The sequence below is a fragment of the Diabrotica virgifera genome, chromosome 2, assembly GCF_917563875.1.
Source record: "Diabrotica virgifera virgifera chromosome 2, PGI_DIABVI_V3a".
Taxonomy (NCBI): domain Eukaryota; kingdom Metazoa; phylum Arthropoda; class Insecta; order Coleoptera; family Chrysomelidae; genus Diabrotica; species Diabrotica virgifera.
The window spans coordinates 43,786,575-43,803,560 of record NC_065444.1 but is presented as its reverse complement, the minus strand read 5'-3'; the positions used below and the strand labels follow the sequence as shown (position 1 = coordinate 43,803,560).

General features: G+C 34.4%; 1 protein-coding gene across 1 annotated transcript; it reads right to left on the bottom strand.

The window, feature by feature from the left end:
- Nucleotides 1-10,599: 10,599 nt before the first annotated feature.
- LOC126879499 (uncharacterized) lies at nt 10,600-15,166 on the bottom strand. The gene is made up of 2 exons (XM_050642557.1): nt 14,967-15,166; nt 10,600-11,450 (listed from the first exon to the last, which is right to left on the bottom strand). Exons 1-2 carry the CDS (start codon nt 15,094-15,096, stop codon nt 10,699-10,701), a joined length of 882 nt encoding a protein of 293 aa, XP_050498514.1. The 5' UTR covers nt 15,097-15,166; the 3' UTR covers nt 10,600-10,698.
- Between the last annotated feature and the right edge of the window lie 1,820 nt (nt 15,167-16,986).

Here is a 16,986-nt window from a genome sequence, read left to right as displayed (position 1 = left end):
AAAGATGGAGCTACTACAAATAAAATGGTATCTTTGGATGGTGAAATGATTGTGAAAAGCAATAGTTTTAAGTACCTAGGATCGGTATTACAGAGTAATGGAGAAATAGATGGAGATGCATGCAGTAGAATTAGGGCTGGATGGATGAAGTGGAAAGAAGCGAGTGGTGTGTTGTGTGGCAGAAAAATTCCAATGAAGTTGAAGGGAAAATTCTATAAAACAGCCATAAGACCGGCTATGATGCACGGAACTGGATGTTGGGCAATGAAAAAGAAAGGGGAACAACGAATGCATAGATGGAGGAGTGGAGTGACAAAAAAGGATAAAATTAGAAATGAGTATATTAGGGGAAGTCTAGGTGTGGCAGCAATTGATGCCAAAATGAGGGAACATTAGTTAAGATGGTTTGGTCATGTTCAACGTCGAGACGTTAATCACCCAATACGAAGAATAGCTGAAGTGCAGATTCCTGGAAGGAGTAGGAGAGGAAGACCAAAGGAAACTTGGGGGGAGACGATAAGGCAGGACATGTTGGTAAAGGGGATTAACATTGATATGACTCAAGATAGAATTGTGTGGAGAAATGCAATTAGGGAAGCCGATCCCGCGTAGGGATAAGGCAAAGAGAATGATGGTGATTGGTATTTTTTCAAAAGGTTTGAAATTTTATAAAATATTTAAAACTATGGATATTACAAACACTGACTTTGACGAACACACTTTTTTTTAAATTATTAGCCGGCAAGTTTTTAATAATTTGAACAAATTTACTTTTTTTCTTACTCATTTCATTACATTAAACGCCGCACCCTTCCAAACGATCCACTTCGCACGTAGTCGCCGGCGCTAGAAAATCGCCTGTTTCAGCCACTCTGTGAATCCGCAGAGTGGTCTGTGGTATCTGAGTAGTTTTGTTGTATTTCTGAAGACTACTTGCTTGTTTAACCTTTTTATGCATACTAAACGTATCTTGTTTTTGTTCCAATAACTCTATCTCTTCATACTGTGATTTTAACCAAGTTTCCTTGGCCTTTCGTATTTCGCTTCTTATTTGTCTCTGAATATTGTTGCACATTCTTTTGTTGTTCTTTGATTTTCTTCCGTGAGTTACAATATATTATCATTTCTCTAACTTTTCCTCTTCTCTTTCTTTTTATTATATGTTCTTTTCTGATATTGTTAAAGATTTCATATACATTCTTAAGTGATTATTCTGCATTATTTATATTTGTTCCATGTTACTTAGCCTCTCGGAAAGAATCCGTGTGACTGTCTCTTTTGTTTCCTTGCATTTTAGTCTTCTCATATCTCATTTTTTGTTGGTATTCTTTTTTGTACCCTTCTTAAATCTAAACCTAAATTTACTAACTACTGATACATAATCTGACTATTTTGTAAGCACCATATATTAGCTTATAATCAATAAAAACACTTTACTTTCTACTTACTATGGTTTAAATATTTATTTACTGTAGATCTTCTCTTCTTCTTCTTGCGGGACTCGTTAGTCTCTGGCACTTGGTCATAAGACCTTTGTACCAAACCTTATTCTTTTCCTTAAACTTTAATAAGTCCTGTGGCCTCAACGAAGGCCAACAGTTTTCTTATTGGTAGTTTTAGGATCTCTTCTGGTTCAAACCTCATTTAACCAGTGAAGTTCTGCCTTAGCACACTGCAATAGCATAGTATGTGTATGGCAGTTTCTTCTTCCATTTCGCACTTTCTGCACCATGGTTCATTCACCTTACCTAGTTTGTATAGGTGATTTCTTAAACGACAATGTCCAGTCACAATTTCAGTGACCGTTTTGATCTCTCGTTTATTGAGGTTCATCAAACTGTTCGAGAGTTTTTTATCAATATTCTTGATTATTTTTTTAGTCTGGATTTGCCCTTGAGTGGTTCTCCATTTATTTTGATGATTCTTTATCAGCCATTTCTGAACCTCGTTTTTCATAGCATCTTTAGTGATGCCACAGAAAGGTTCTGGGCCTTCAAAAGTTTTTCTCGAGCCTTGTTTCGCTAACATATCTGCTCGTTCGTTCCCATGCACCCCTTCGTGACCCGGCACCCATATTAAAGACACTTTATTGTTTTTTGCCAGGTTATTGAGGAGATCTTTGCAGTTTCTCACCAGTTTTGATTTGGTGAGAGGGTTCTTTACAGCCAGAATAGCCGATTGGCTATCTGTGTAAATGTTGATTCTCTTTGCTTTAGGGTCCTCATCAATGATTTCATCAATGCAGGCCACCAAAGCAAAAACTTCAGCCTGGAACACCGTTGTATGTTGACCTAGGCTGTAAGATTTATTATAGTTACATGTTTGCCCAAATACTCCTGATCCAGTTCCATGGCCAGTTTTAGATTCATCAGTGAACCATATCAAGTCTCCATTAATGTTTGGGACTTTTTGTTATCTAGATGGTATAATTGTGTTAATCTTCTCAGTGAAGCTTAGTTCTGGTGTCATCATATCTAAGTTCATCATAAAGATGTATTCCTCAACTATAGTCCCAGTAATGTTTGTGTGGCTATTCAATACATAATTTGGCCTCCAAGTATTGTTTGCTTTGAGCCTCAGGATGGTCAAAAAGGCTACCGCCGAAATATACAATTCCAGCTGAGGGAAACCTGTGATAGCCTCTAATGAAGCCGTTCCTGTACTATTCAAGGCTCCTGTTATATTTAGAAGCGCTTGTCTTTGTAGGGTGGTGAGAGTGGTCACACAAGATTGCAAAGCCGTCTTTCTCCACCAGAGTACTGACCCATAAGTAACTGTCGATCGTATCACTGATGTGTACAACCAACATATCACCTTTGGTTTCAATCCCCAGGTTTTACCTACAACTCGTCTGCAGTTCCAGAAGAGTCGCTTAGCCCTATTGGTTATATTGGTAATATGAGTATTCCATTTGGGTTTCGAATCCAGGGTTACCCCTAGATACTTAACCTCATTGGTTCTTTCCAGTACCTCTCCAAATAATTTCAGCTCACTCAGTCCAGTAAGCTTCCTCTTATTTGTAAAGGCTACCAGTTTAGTTTTAGAAGGGTTCACGGAGAGGTTCCCTTTCAGACACCAGTTCTCTATGTAGTGAAGGGCATATCGCATCTGATACGCAACAGTGCTGGGAAATTTTCCCCTAGTTACTATCACGATATCATCTGCGAAACCCTGGACCCAGATTCCTTGGGCGCTTAGCCCATGAATCAGATCATCGACAACTATGTTCCATAATGACGGTGACAATACACCGCCTTGAGGGCATCCCTTAGTTGCCCTCGGATTTATGGTATCTTCATGCGTATCTGTGGATATTATTCTGCTCTGAAGCATCTGAATAGTCCACTTGCATGTTGTGTTGTTGATTTTCTTCCTCACCAGTGCGCTTTGTATAGACTCGATTGAGGTATTATCAAATGCACCTTCTATATCTAAAAATGCAGCAAGGGCGACTTCTTTCTGATGCAGACTCCTTTCGAGTTCCGACACTAGATTGTGCAGGGCGGCTTCACCTGATTTTCCTGCCTGATACGCCCATTAACGTTGGTGCAATGGATTTTCATTTAAATTGTTTTTCTTGATGTGTTCATTCAAGATTTTTTCCATGGTTTTTAACATGAATGAGGTCAGACTTATAGGCCTGTAGGATTTTGCTAAGGTGTAATCTGTTTTTCCTGGTTTGGGAATAAACGCCACCCTTGCCCTTCTCCAAGCTTTGGGAATGTATCCCAGAGCATGGCTAGCTCTAAATATTATGATCAGGGGACCCATGATTATTTCCAGACCCTCCTGGAGAGACTTAGAAAATATACCATCCGGTCCCGCAGTTTTATAAGGTTCAAAAGTTTCAATAGCCCATCTGACCTTGTGAGAACCAAAGATCTCGTCAGAGGTCAGCCAGTCCCTTTTGTTTGGGCTATTGTTTGCTTGATGATTGTTATTAGCAGCCAATTGCGTCGACCCTGGAAAGTGAACACTTAACCCTAATAGCACAAGGACGTCCATTGGACGTCCGTTTTCGTCCGAGGAACGTCCTTTATACATCCTATTTTGGTCCAAATGTCGCGCTACCGAACGTCCATTGGACGTCCATCTAAGGTCCGAGGGGCGTATATTGGACCTTAATCGGACGTAATTTGGACCTTGATCGGACGTCCTAGGGGACGTAAATTGGACCTTAATCGGACGTAAATTGGACCTTAATCGGACGTAAATTGGACCTTAATCGGACGTAAATTGGACCTTAATCGGACATAAATTGGACCTTACTCGGACTTAAATTGGACCTTAATAGGACGTAAATTGGACCTTAATCGGACGTAAATTGGACCTTAACCGGACGTTCTAGGGAACGTGAATTGGACCTTAATAGGACGTAAATTGGACCTTAATCGGACGTAAATGGGACCTTAATCGGACGTAAATTGGACCTTAATCGGACGTAAATTGGACCTTAATCGGACGTAAATGGGACCTTAATCGGACGTGAATTGGACCTTAATCGGAAGTAAATTGGACCTTAACCGGACGTTCTAGGGAACGTGAATTGGACCTTAACAGGACGTCCAATTTTGGTCCAAATGCCACGTTGCCAAACGCCCAATGGAGGTCCACTTAACATCCGAAGGGACGTTCAGTGGACGTCAATTGGGCCTTCATAGGACGTCCCAGTTTGGTCCAATGTCTTGCTGCCGAACATCCATCTAATGTCGTGGGAAATAAAAAATATATTTTTTAAGGAACTTATATTACATCTTATATTAAATTACAATTATTAGATATTACATTATTTACATTAAATTACAATACACTTCTCCAATAAATTAACGCACCACCTTAAATATGGGGTATTTTTGATGTCTCGTATTTCCTAAACCTGTTGTTTTATCTAAGTGATTTTTTTATAATATTATAGCCTAGGCTATAGGTTACCTCCTTAAGCTTGTCATGCACAGGGAGCTATGCTGTAATATATGTACATTATATCATATCGCTCTCTATAGTAATGAGTGAGCCTGCAGACAGGAAACAAATGGTTCCGTATGTGCAGGCTCACTCATTACTATAGAGTGCAATGTGATATAATATATATTACAGTATAGCTCCCCGTGCATGACAAGCATAAGGAGGTACTTAACCTATAGCCTAGGGCCTAGGCTAGAATATTATAAAAAAATCACTTAGATGCAACAACAGGTTTAGGAAATTCGAGACATCAAAAATTCCCAATTTTTAAGGTGGTGCGTAATCGGCTGTATATACAGGGTGTAAAAAAAATACACGTCATAAATTAAATTACATATTCTGGGACCAAAAATAGTTCGAATGAACCTAACTTACCTTAGTACAAATATGCACATAAAAAAAGTTACAGCCCTTTGAAATTACAAAATGAAAATCGATTTTTTCGATTATATCGAAAACTATTAGCGATTTTTTATTGAAAATGGACATGTGGCAGTATTATTTCAGGAATATCTTAAAGAAAAATTATGGTGAAATTTGTGCACCCCAAAAAAATTTTATGGGGGTTTTGATCCCTTAGATCCTCCCAAACTTTTGTGTACGTTCCAATTCAATTTTATTATTGTGGTACCATTAGTTAAATTCAATATTTTTGTTTCTTAGTATTTTTCAGATAAGGCAGTTTTTATCGAGTTGCGACTTCTTTTTTAACATGTCTACATAAAAATTTTATGGGGGTTTTGTTCCTTTAAACCCCCCAAATGTTTGTGTACGTTCCAATTAAACTATTACTGAGGTACCATTAGTTAAACAGAATGTTTTTAAAACTTTTTTGCCTCTTTGTATTTTTTCGATAAGGCACATTTTATCGAGATCTGGCTTCTTTTTTAATATGGTTCAAAATATACCTAAAAATGTAAAGCATAAATAAGTCTGCATATTATTACCAAGTCTCCATAATTGTACTTAACCATATACAAATATGTGGTGGATTTGACAAATATTCAAAATATTTCGATAAAAATTGACTTTTCAAAAAAAAGCAATAAGAGGCAAAAAAAGTTTTTAAAACGTTGTGTTTAAATGGTACTACAATAATAATTAAATTGAAACGTGCACAAAAGTTTGGGGGGGGTTTAAAGGAACAAAACCCCCATAAAATTTTTATGGGGTGTCCAAATTTTACTATAGTTTTTTCGTAAGATACTGCTGCCATAATAATGCCACATATCCATTTTCAATAAAAAATCTCTAATAGTTTTCGATATATTGGAAAAAATCACTTCATCTTGTAACTTCAAATGAGTGATAAAGGCACAGAGACTTAGATGGCGAGGTCACATTGAAAGGATGCCAAACACGAGGACTCCAAAAATGGTACTAAACTACACTACAGCTTCAAGAAAGAGAAGAGGAAGGCCGAAAAATAGATGGAAGCAAGAGGTCGAAAAAGATTTGGAAAGAATGGTGCTACAGGGTCAGAAAAGAAAAATGAATAACAGGAAGGAATGGAGAAAAATCACATATCAAGCCAGAGAAGATCTCAGTACATAAAGAAACGTGAAAATGAAGAAAAAAAAACAAACTTTTCAAGCCATGGGCCTCTAAGGCCCTTAGTGCTATTATATATATATATATATATATATATATATATATATATATATATATATAACTTCAAAGGGCTGTAACTTTTCTTGTGTGCACATTTGTACTAAGGTAAGTTAGGTCCAATCAAACTATTTTTGGTCCCAGAATATGTGATTAAATTTATGACCTGTATTTTTGTTACACCCTGTATATATCTACATACTTCGTCTAATTTACTAACTGTTGCGCGTCATCCGCGTCGTAGCCTGTGAGGTCGCATGATACCAACACGAAATATTTAGGCGGTAGGTGTGTTCTTTTTTAGAATCACTTTGCCGAGTACACTGGAATTACAGCCACTAGACATATTTTATTATATACGCGTAGAAATAATATTTGAAGATTTCTATTAATATTAACCTAAAGAAATACACAATAATATGTTTCATTTAATTTGTATAAATGGATTATAAAGCGTTTTTATGAAGCAGATTTGTTCGGATCACACTGTAACTGTAATCGAACGAAGGTGACATTTTAGAATAAATTGGTAACATTTATTTGACAGTTACGGTGATGACACTTCATATTTGCTTATATTCTTTACTATAAGTATCTGTTTTATTTATTATATTTACTGTTTTTATTATTTACTTTACTATAAAAAGATCCTCTACTATAAAAATATAAATTTCACCTAATTTTATAATGACTTAGAATAATCGAGGTATCTGACAACTTTTTTAGTTGGTATTGTAGACATACTTATACAAAGAAACCTACCGGCTTTTTGCCAAGAGTTCGGAGCCGTTTTTTAATTATAGGGATTTTCATCGATTGTCATTTGTTTCGAGCTTCTGTCAAATGTTGCATAATCCGTGTATAATATTAATATACACGGATTATACAACATATGACAGAAGCTCGAAACAAATGACTGTGAATGAAAAGCCCTATTAACAATGCAGTGCAAAAACTCTTGCACTGCAAATCTTAAAAGATTATAACTTAATTCTTGTTCTCTATTTCTTAAGTTTTTACTTATTTACATTGAATATTAATTTGTTTTGTTGTATAATCCACGTTTACAATAATTATGTGATATATTTGATTTAAAATGGATTCAGGATCTTTTTATACTTTGGCAACTATGTCAACTTAGATCTCTGGCGTATATAATGACGTGCAACAGTAAGTCAATTAGATGGACTGTAGGTTATATTTGGTTCTTGGGACATCAATGTATATTTTTTAGACATTCCCTGGATATAGTCACTGATGTGACATACCTCCGATTTGTTTTTTCATGAGTTTTGTAAGAGAGGCTAAAAACTTTTTTTATAGTCACCTCCTGTTTTCATATATTTTTTGACATGTTTTGTAGTAAATTCAACTGTCTATTTACTACAAAACATGTCAAAATTTACATGTGATAGCAGATGATCCTAAAAATGGTTTTTCGTCTCCTACAAAATTCATGAAAAAGCAGATAGGAGAATTATTGTACATTACAATTCTCTGATGTTTGGGAAAAAGGGCTTAAGTCAGAATTGCACATCGATAATGTTTTGATGATTTCTACAGTACTGTAGTAGACTCTACTGTACATACAGTTTACATCTACAACAGTTTTTTTCTGGTCCAGAAATCATCAAAACATTATCAATGTGCAATTCTGACTTAACTCCTTTTTGCCAAACATAAAAAACAATCTGGTCATAACTGACCAATGAGCAATTTTAATTTAACCTAAATTACTACTGTTTCTTAAAATGAAGAGCTTACCCCATAGCGTCTCTTATCTAATCTAACAAGATCGTGCACTATTCTAACATACACAGGCACAGCACACAAGCACTATGCTCCGTTTTTCACTATCACCTATCACTCAAACTAGTTCAAAAGGCTTTGTCCTCTTCAATCTTCTAGTTTGCCCAGTAGGAGCTGGATTTCCTCGATATTCTTGAACTTATGAAGTTGTTGCTCGTGACCCTGCTATCTTCTTGATATTTGTTGATAAAGTAATAACTTATTATGCATGGACAATGTGGACTTTCTTCCAACTAGCCAATACACTTTTTATATCTCTCTTTTGCCTTTCATAGCCACAAGGCTATACATTTCCTTCTTGGTTTTTTTTTGTAGGCCACTTTCAGCTGATTCTAAAAAAAATTAAAATGAACGGTAATTTTTCTATTCTTTACAATTAAAAATCAAAAGAAATATGTACTATTTACAGGTAATAATATGCATGCATAAATGATTCGTTTCATAAAGAATAAAGAAAATTGAAAACGGATTCTATAATACTTACAAAATTGTTTAAACAAGAGATTAAGCCAGAGCCCAGAGCAAAAACTAGCAGGCAGTACAGCAAAAAAGCCACTAATTTCCATTTCCCACACCCCCTTATCGATGCATTGTTTTCCAATCAAAATTTTTACTAAATTTTTAGGTTATCGGTTATCTTATGAAAATGAAATGTGATGACCAATGACCACGCGACGCTACATAGATACTCGCGCGGCAAATTTGAAAATGAACGCAAATTGAACAGTAAATGGCCTCTCTTAAAACCTTGTAATGGAAAATTTTACCCCTCCAGGAAGACATTGTACTATGTTCATAGAATATCTTGTGGTAACTTTCCACCCATAATTTAATCAGATAGATGTTCACGGAATAGAACGGTAGTACCTACATTCCTGGAATGTTTTGTGTTGTTAGGATTAAACTTTTATTTTATTTATTCTTGAATATTTCCTATTGTTAAACATTGTAACCAATAATTTACAAATAAGATTTTCATTACATTACATAAAATCAAAAACATGTTTTGGATATTAAACTATATAGTTTGTTTATAATTGTAATAATTGTATATACAATTTTGAATTAAGATTTAATCTTTTCGATTTAAACTACAGTAAAACCTGTGTTACCGGCCCCCTGCAAACACCGGCCACCTGTACTAACGGTCAGTTTAAAAATTCCCCAAACCAATTACAGTAAAACCTGTCAGTAACGGCCACTAAAAATGAAAAAGCTATTGGCCGATATAGAAAGGTGACCGGTATTGCCAGTTTTTGTAGTCTAGATATAATTGGTTTGGGGAATATTTAAACTGGCCGTTAGTACAGGTGGCCGATTTTATCAGGTGGCCAGTAACACAAGTTTTACTGTATATCTAGACTACAAAAACTGGCAATAACGGCCACCTTTCTATATCGGCCAATAGTTCTTTCATTTTAGTGGCCGTTACTGACAGGTTTGACTGTATTTCATTAACGGAAAGTTAACGCGTAAGTTAATATTTTATTGAATTATTTTGCTATTTGATCCCGTAATTGGTATGTGTCCAGTATAATATATAAGCGTTCATAAAACGTCCGTATTTCGTCCAGTATGGACGTCCAAAGGACGTTCAACGTCGGACGTCCAAAGGACGTCCATATTTATTCCGTCCGAAGGACGTCCAACGTCGGACGTCCAAAGGACGTCCATATTTATTCCTTCCGAAGGACGTCCAACATGGGACGTCCAAAGGACGTCCGTTTATAGTCCATGGACGTAAGGACCAAAAATGGACCTATTTTGGACGTCCAAAGGACGTCGTGTGCTATTAGGGAAAAGATGCTCTACAGCCTCCTTCTCTGTGTCCGTATACTTCCCATTGTGCAATTTCATTGACTTGGGTTTGTTAATGTTATCTCTTTTGAGGATTCTGTTAACCCTGGCGCTTTCAGGTACACTTTCAATGTTTTCACAGAATTCTCTCCAGGATCTTTTCTTAGCGGATTGGATTTTCTTATTTACTAACTACTGATACATAATCTGACTATTTTGTAAGCACCATATATTAGCTTATAATCAATAAAAACACTTTAATTTCTACTTACTATGGTTTAAATATTTATTTACTGTAGATCTTATTGGACAATCTAAAGGTTTCCAAAAATTGAAAAATCACGTTCATACCAGTTTTCACAATGCAATAAATAAAAGAGAAGTATAAAAAGTCCATTGGAATATAAGCCATTTTTTAATGAATGCGCATGAATTGATGAATATGCGTGACGATATTAGATGTATGGATCAACTCCCACTAACTTTGAGGTAAAGAAACTACAAAAAGTACTATTAAACCTAACTTTTATTACTCAAACTTCTTAAACCATACTCTTCCGATAATATAAATTCGTTTGTGCTTGTTGCTAGAGAATTTTTCATATGTAGGGACAACACATCACATGCAGCGACACCATTTGAAAGAGCCGATGAAGGACGTGATGCAGATGATGCGGAAAATGCTGATTGGTCCTCATGTCTTGGATAATTCAAACCCACTAGCCCGGAGGTTCCAGTTTGACTCCGTAAATATGCTTCTCGAGCTTCCATGACAGCCTGAAATATTTCTCTTTGAATTTTAATCTGGACATGTTCAGGTAGATCCATGGTCATGTCACACATGCTGTCGAAAAACTTTTCAGTAGCAGTTTTTGGCTTAACTACTAATTGTTTCAAAAGTTCTCTGCGGCATAAGTCTCGTTCGAATGACCTCTTCTCGCGTTTTGATTCTTGTTCTTGTAAATAATCCAAAAGTTGATCATTTTTTCTCTTAGGTAGGTAGGTGCTTGTGATTGCTGGCTGATCGTCGATTGTCTCAATTCTAATTTCTTCATGGAGTTGTGAGTCTTCGTCGGTCGTAGTTATACCAGAAGACATGGTATTAGTCGATGTAACTCGGCTAGATATATGAGGAAGGAGGAACTCCATCAGTTTCTCGTATTTCCAAGGCTTTATATCACTCGCTGCTTGTCCTGTAGCTGTTCTTTTCTTTGATATGGCTTGTCTATGTCCATCTCGTAATATTTTCCATAAATGTTTTGCTTCTTTTACTGAAAAAAAACAGGTTATAATTACTTTTTTGTATTAAGCTGTCTAGCTACAGCCAACAGCTTTAGATCTTAACTTTGGTGTATATTTATAGAATGGGAGATGAAACCCAGCAAACAGGTTTGAGCCCAGTTACATGATGATTACGTTAAATTTACGGCAAATTTCAACGAATACGTAACTCGGTGATTTATGACGGGAAAAAAACGTATTTCAGTGCCAAATCATTCACCTATATATTAGGGCTTCCTTTATTCGCGGTGTGCAAGTACTTGGAAGGGAAACGAGAAACGACCGTGCGCGAGTCGCGGAGAAATATTGCAACTATCTTAAATAATTCATATTGTCAATTGAAATTGTCAAATTGACGTATATTTCATACCTTCTGTCATTGAAGCAGAAAAATTATATATTGCTCCATAATATTGATATGATATGCAATTATTATATAAAGGTAAATTTAATTAATTGTATTTTGCTTGCAGTACTGCATTTTAATAACTAATTTTATTTACTACATACAATTGTTTACGTTTGCATAACATAACCTGCATCTTATTTTTTCTTCTTATTATTTTTTTGGACTATGGCCTTGACAATTATCCAGCAACCAGGACTAATATAATTGGCCAATATAATTAAAAGTGCGAATAATAGTACAGAGCGTAGAAATAGAGGTCGCTTTGCCGAACTTGCACGGTCCCAATACATTTTTGACATTAGAATAATATAAAATCATAATGACGAATATAGTACATGTTTTTTTATAATAGGTGTGAATGTCGGTTACATCGCAAAGGTACGTTTATTTCACGTAATAATCACGAAATAGAAATAACTCCCTTTGGTTAAATTTTGAGAACTATTTTGGAAAACAAAATTTTACAACGGTGTTGGTTAAATACGTATCGCTTGAATTTTACTCACTGTATTTTATGGACGTCGAAAAATTAGATGTATTTCACGTAAACGTAATGTAAATAATACCAATATTTAAACAAAAAGTTTATGATTTCGCTTTTAAAATCATTTAGCATAACTATTTCAATCCAACCTTGATTTGACGCTATTTTTGCTATTTTTTTCTTTAAAAATATCACAGGAGCTAAAATGATGTTGAGTCTAATTTTCAAATCGCCCGCGGTGATGACGTACTACCAAGCCTTTCTCCTCCTTTTAATACTATCACGTGACCACGGTACATGATGAACCACTGATGAACATAGTTGGTTCGAAAACTAAATTAATCGATTTATCGAATAATAGATACACGTTTCGATAGGATTATTTTTTTATATTATTCTGGTATTGAAATAGATTTTTAGTAAGACCAATTAGTTAATAGTAGAAGAAATTTAAAACAAAAAGAAAATACGTAATACTAATTATTTAAAGTAAGTAGAATAGTTCAACTGTAATTTAAAAATAATCGATTTTTAAAATCGATGATCATAACCTCTAATATCAGCTGCTCACATTTCTCACAACAAAAAGTGAAAGTGAAACGTGAAGAGCTTTATTTCCTTCGTTTTATTTTAGTCGGGTTTATTTATAATAATGTCTTTCGTATTAACGTTTACCTCACTGCTGGAGGGTTGAAGTACCGATGATGCAATTAGAAAAAAACAAGAAAGTGTCGAAGTGTCCTAGAAATAAAAAGTGACCTGTGTTGTGTTTTGTGTTGGCAAATTTTTTAATGTGTCTTTAGGTCGGTACCATTTTTGGTTCATGATATTGTATAATAATTATACAAGACAAATGTTTTAAAGTCTCTAAATTCTACTAAATAAATACATTGTTAATACTTTATATTATGCTTGTTTTATTTATATCATATGAGGATAATAATTACGTGATTCATAAGTTAATTAAGGTCGAATTATTTACGTGAACCGAGGACGTATCTTTCACGTGAATACTAATATATACATTCCCTAAAAGATACGTTAATCAATACGTATTTGCAACGTGAATTTCCCGAAACATTTTACTGCTATTCAAGGTAAATAACACGTCTGTTGAAGACGAGTTATTCACGTAATTTAAAGACGTATTTTCAATGTGACATTCCAACCAAATTTTCACGTGAAATTCACGTAAGCAATTTACGTATATTGGTGACAAATGTACCCAAAATTCACGTAATTAACATGTCGGTCTGTTTGCTGGGAACAGTCTCTGAAACTGTAAAATAAGTGTGTGTTGGTACATGAAGAGTACAGGGGAAAAACAAGGAATGTCACATTTTATACATATCGAGATAAACAGCAATAAAGGTTTAATTCCTATGATATCTAAAAACCACTTAGGAGATTTCTTAGCAGAATTCTAGCAATTCTTATGCTATAATCTTCATATTATAACATTAATCTATATCAATTTATTAATTTAATAATGCACCAAAAAACTATTGACATCCATATTTTTGTTCAGTGGCGTGCGGACAATCCTGGTCCTTCGCCTGGATACAAATTCTTAGAAAATTTATATTGACTGATCTTTCTGGTTATTGTTTTGATTCGATAGTCTAGTCGATAGTACTCAGTTTTTGCTAACAACATGGCGAGAAAAGCCAAAATTCATGAAAAAGTGACATTCCTTGTTTTCCCCTGTACTCTTCACATGGAACCGCTTGCAACCGTTGGTATTAAAACAGCCTTGGCCACTGAATACACCACTAAATCAACGGATTTCGAACATGTTTGTCAATTTACTCATTAAGTAGAAGCAATAGATGGCAGAAACGTTATTATTAAGGCATCGCCTAACTCAGCAAACGCTTTTTTAATTACAAAAAGACCTTTTCAATGTTTTGTTGGCAGTTTCATATGCAAAGAGAAAGTTTATGTACTTCGAAGTGGGATCAATGGGACGCTGTTAGTGGGTTAGTGACAGTGGTGTATTACATGACAGTGACTTTGACAGAAAATTAAATGTTGGCAAGTTGAATCTATGTACAATACTACCAGAAAACCCCTATATCCTGGTGGAGTCGAAATGCGTTACGTATACTATATACCTTTATTGAATATTCTCAACACATACTTAGAAGTACATTCTTAATACATACTTATAAGTAGATACTTCATTTAGTAGAAATTCATTTCAAAAGTGTTTTAATTGTATGGTAAAAAAGTTTAAACATTAATTGTAATTGTTAATTATTAAAAATTCGTTTTCATAATTGAAATGAATTTACCATTTCGAGTTTATCACGAGTATTTTTACATCGTTGGAATTTAGGTACAGTCAATTCAATATGGGCCATTCCAGCACCAAAACGTGCCAAAACCCACAACCAAAGGCTTTGGTGTTGCCAACCGTCGAGTAAGCTTTGATTTAATTTGTTTGAATTCATGTTTTGATTTAATTTGTTTGAAAATAAACAATCATGACGTTTGGGCGAAGATAAAATGAAACAACTACAATGAGTAGAACTACGTATATATTATATACGTAGTTCTACTCATTTTTAAATATGTAATAAAATTAATCAATTTTTCAAATAAATTACTTACCATCTGGATAATCACATTCTTTAATTATTTTTCGCCATGATGCTTTCTTCATTTCCGTATTTTTATAGTCTTCACTATCGGCTTTCCAAATACATGGATATTTTTTCACGCTGTTGATAAGATACTCCATTTTACCCTTTTAACAAAACACAACTAAACAGAAACACAACGATCAACAAACCACACTTCGTTTTGGTAGACTGAAAGTGAGGGCAGTATTATAGCGGGGTATGAAATATAATATAGTATAGCTTGTCGTGCGTGACAAGCTTAATATACCTACCATCGCCATCTGTCAATAAAGAGTCAAAGTTGTGCGGGAAGAGTATCGACAGTTAACATTAAGCGTTGTTAATACATACATTAGTTTTAATATACTTAAATTCTATTTTTAATCGTAATATTTCCTTCATGTAATACTTAAAATTACTATCAAATGATATTTAGAATAAAAAATATATTATTATTAAATTATTATTTAGTTTGACTTCGCGCCATCTATGTGACATATACTAAAGAAGACAGACTACCAAAGAAGGAAACTGTAACATTGACGCGACGAAACTAACTTGTTACAGCTTTCACAAAATATTAATCCTTCACTTTATCTTTTCATTTATATTTCAGCATTTCTTAACCGATTACTACAATATTTACTTTTAAATTATTTTTATTTATTTATACGTCACGTCATTTACTTTTTCTTACATCTGACATCTAAAAACAAAGACCCAAAACCCAAAAACCGCAAAATCCATCATGGCTGAAGTATGTGCCGAGAAATTTTTCTCTTTCTACTCGATTTGCAAGTATGGCATTTCTGCAACAATGTTTCCACACGAGCTTCTTTAGTTAGTTATTTATCATTCAGCTGAAAATTTCAGCCCATTGCCAATGGGGCGCTATAATAAACTATACGTGCCCCTGGAAGATAGGCAAACAGTTTTATAAATGTGATTCATGAATTAATTAGCTCTGTATGTTTTTAAATGATACAGATAGAAACAAGGAACATTGACGCTTTGTTTTTGGACCAATTTATTTATTTTGTTTATAAATCTCAACAGACCTTGTAGGCCTAGGGCTAAAACGTTTACATTTCTGATTATATTTAATTTTAGTCTTATAAATTTTATTTAATTATACTTTAATCTTTTTATACACTCCTTCATCACCTCCCTCCATCTCCTTCTGTCTAATCCTAGTTCTTTTCATCCCTCAATATTATTTTTCTTCAGGTCTTCGTACACACTTTCGTTCTATCATTTTCTTGGCCTGCCTTTCAAACTCTTTTCTATTGGTTTTCGTGAGAGTAGGTACCATTTTTGTCATTCTGTTACTTCCCATTTTGCGGTGTGCCCCAAACATCGTATTCTCTGTGCTTTGATGGTCGTCGTTATCGTTGGCTTTTTATACAGTTCTTCCAATCCTAATACAATCTTAAAAACATAAAAATTAAAAATACTCGATAAAAATTAATGTTAAAACGCCATTTTTTCATGACCTGTAGCCTTTGTTTAGTGGCTATTCTTTTAATAAATCGCATAAATTCTAAAAAAGTACTTTGCCTACAAAAAAATTATACTTATCATAATTTTTTTAGTAAGTATAGCCTTGGTTTTTCTGCTTTGTTTTGGACAAATCTTAAGAACATCAAAAATGGTAAATTCTCGATAAAAAATGTTGAGGCGTCATTTTTTGATGAACTCTAGGCTCTGTTACTTTTCTTTTGATAAATCATACAAACTCAAATAACACTTAGATTGTCTACAAAAAATTTGATGCCATAATTATTTTATAAACTATAGCCTTGTTTTTTTCGGTTTTGTTTTTGGTAAATCTTGAAAACATCAAAAATGGTAAATTCTCGATAAAAAATGTTAAAGCGTCATATTTTTGATGAGCTACTTAGTTGGTTTCCTTTCGATAAATAGTAGAAACTCTAAAAAAGGTAGATTTTTTACAATAAATTTTATAATGTGATTTTTTCATTGGACTTATATATTCTGCCATATAAGAA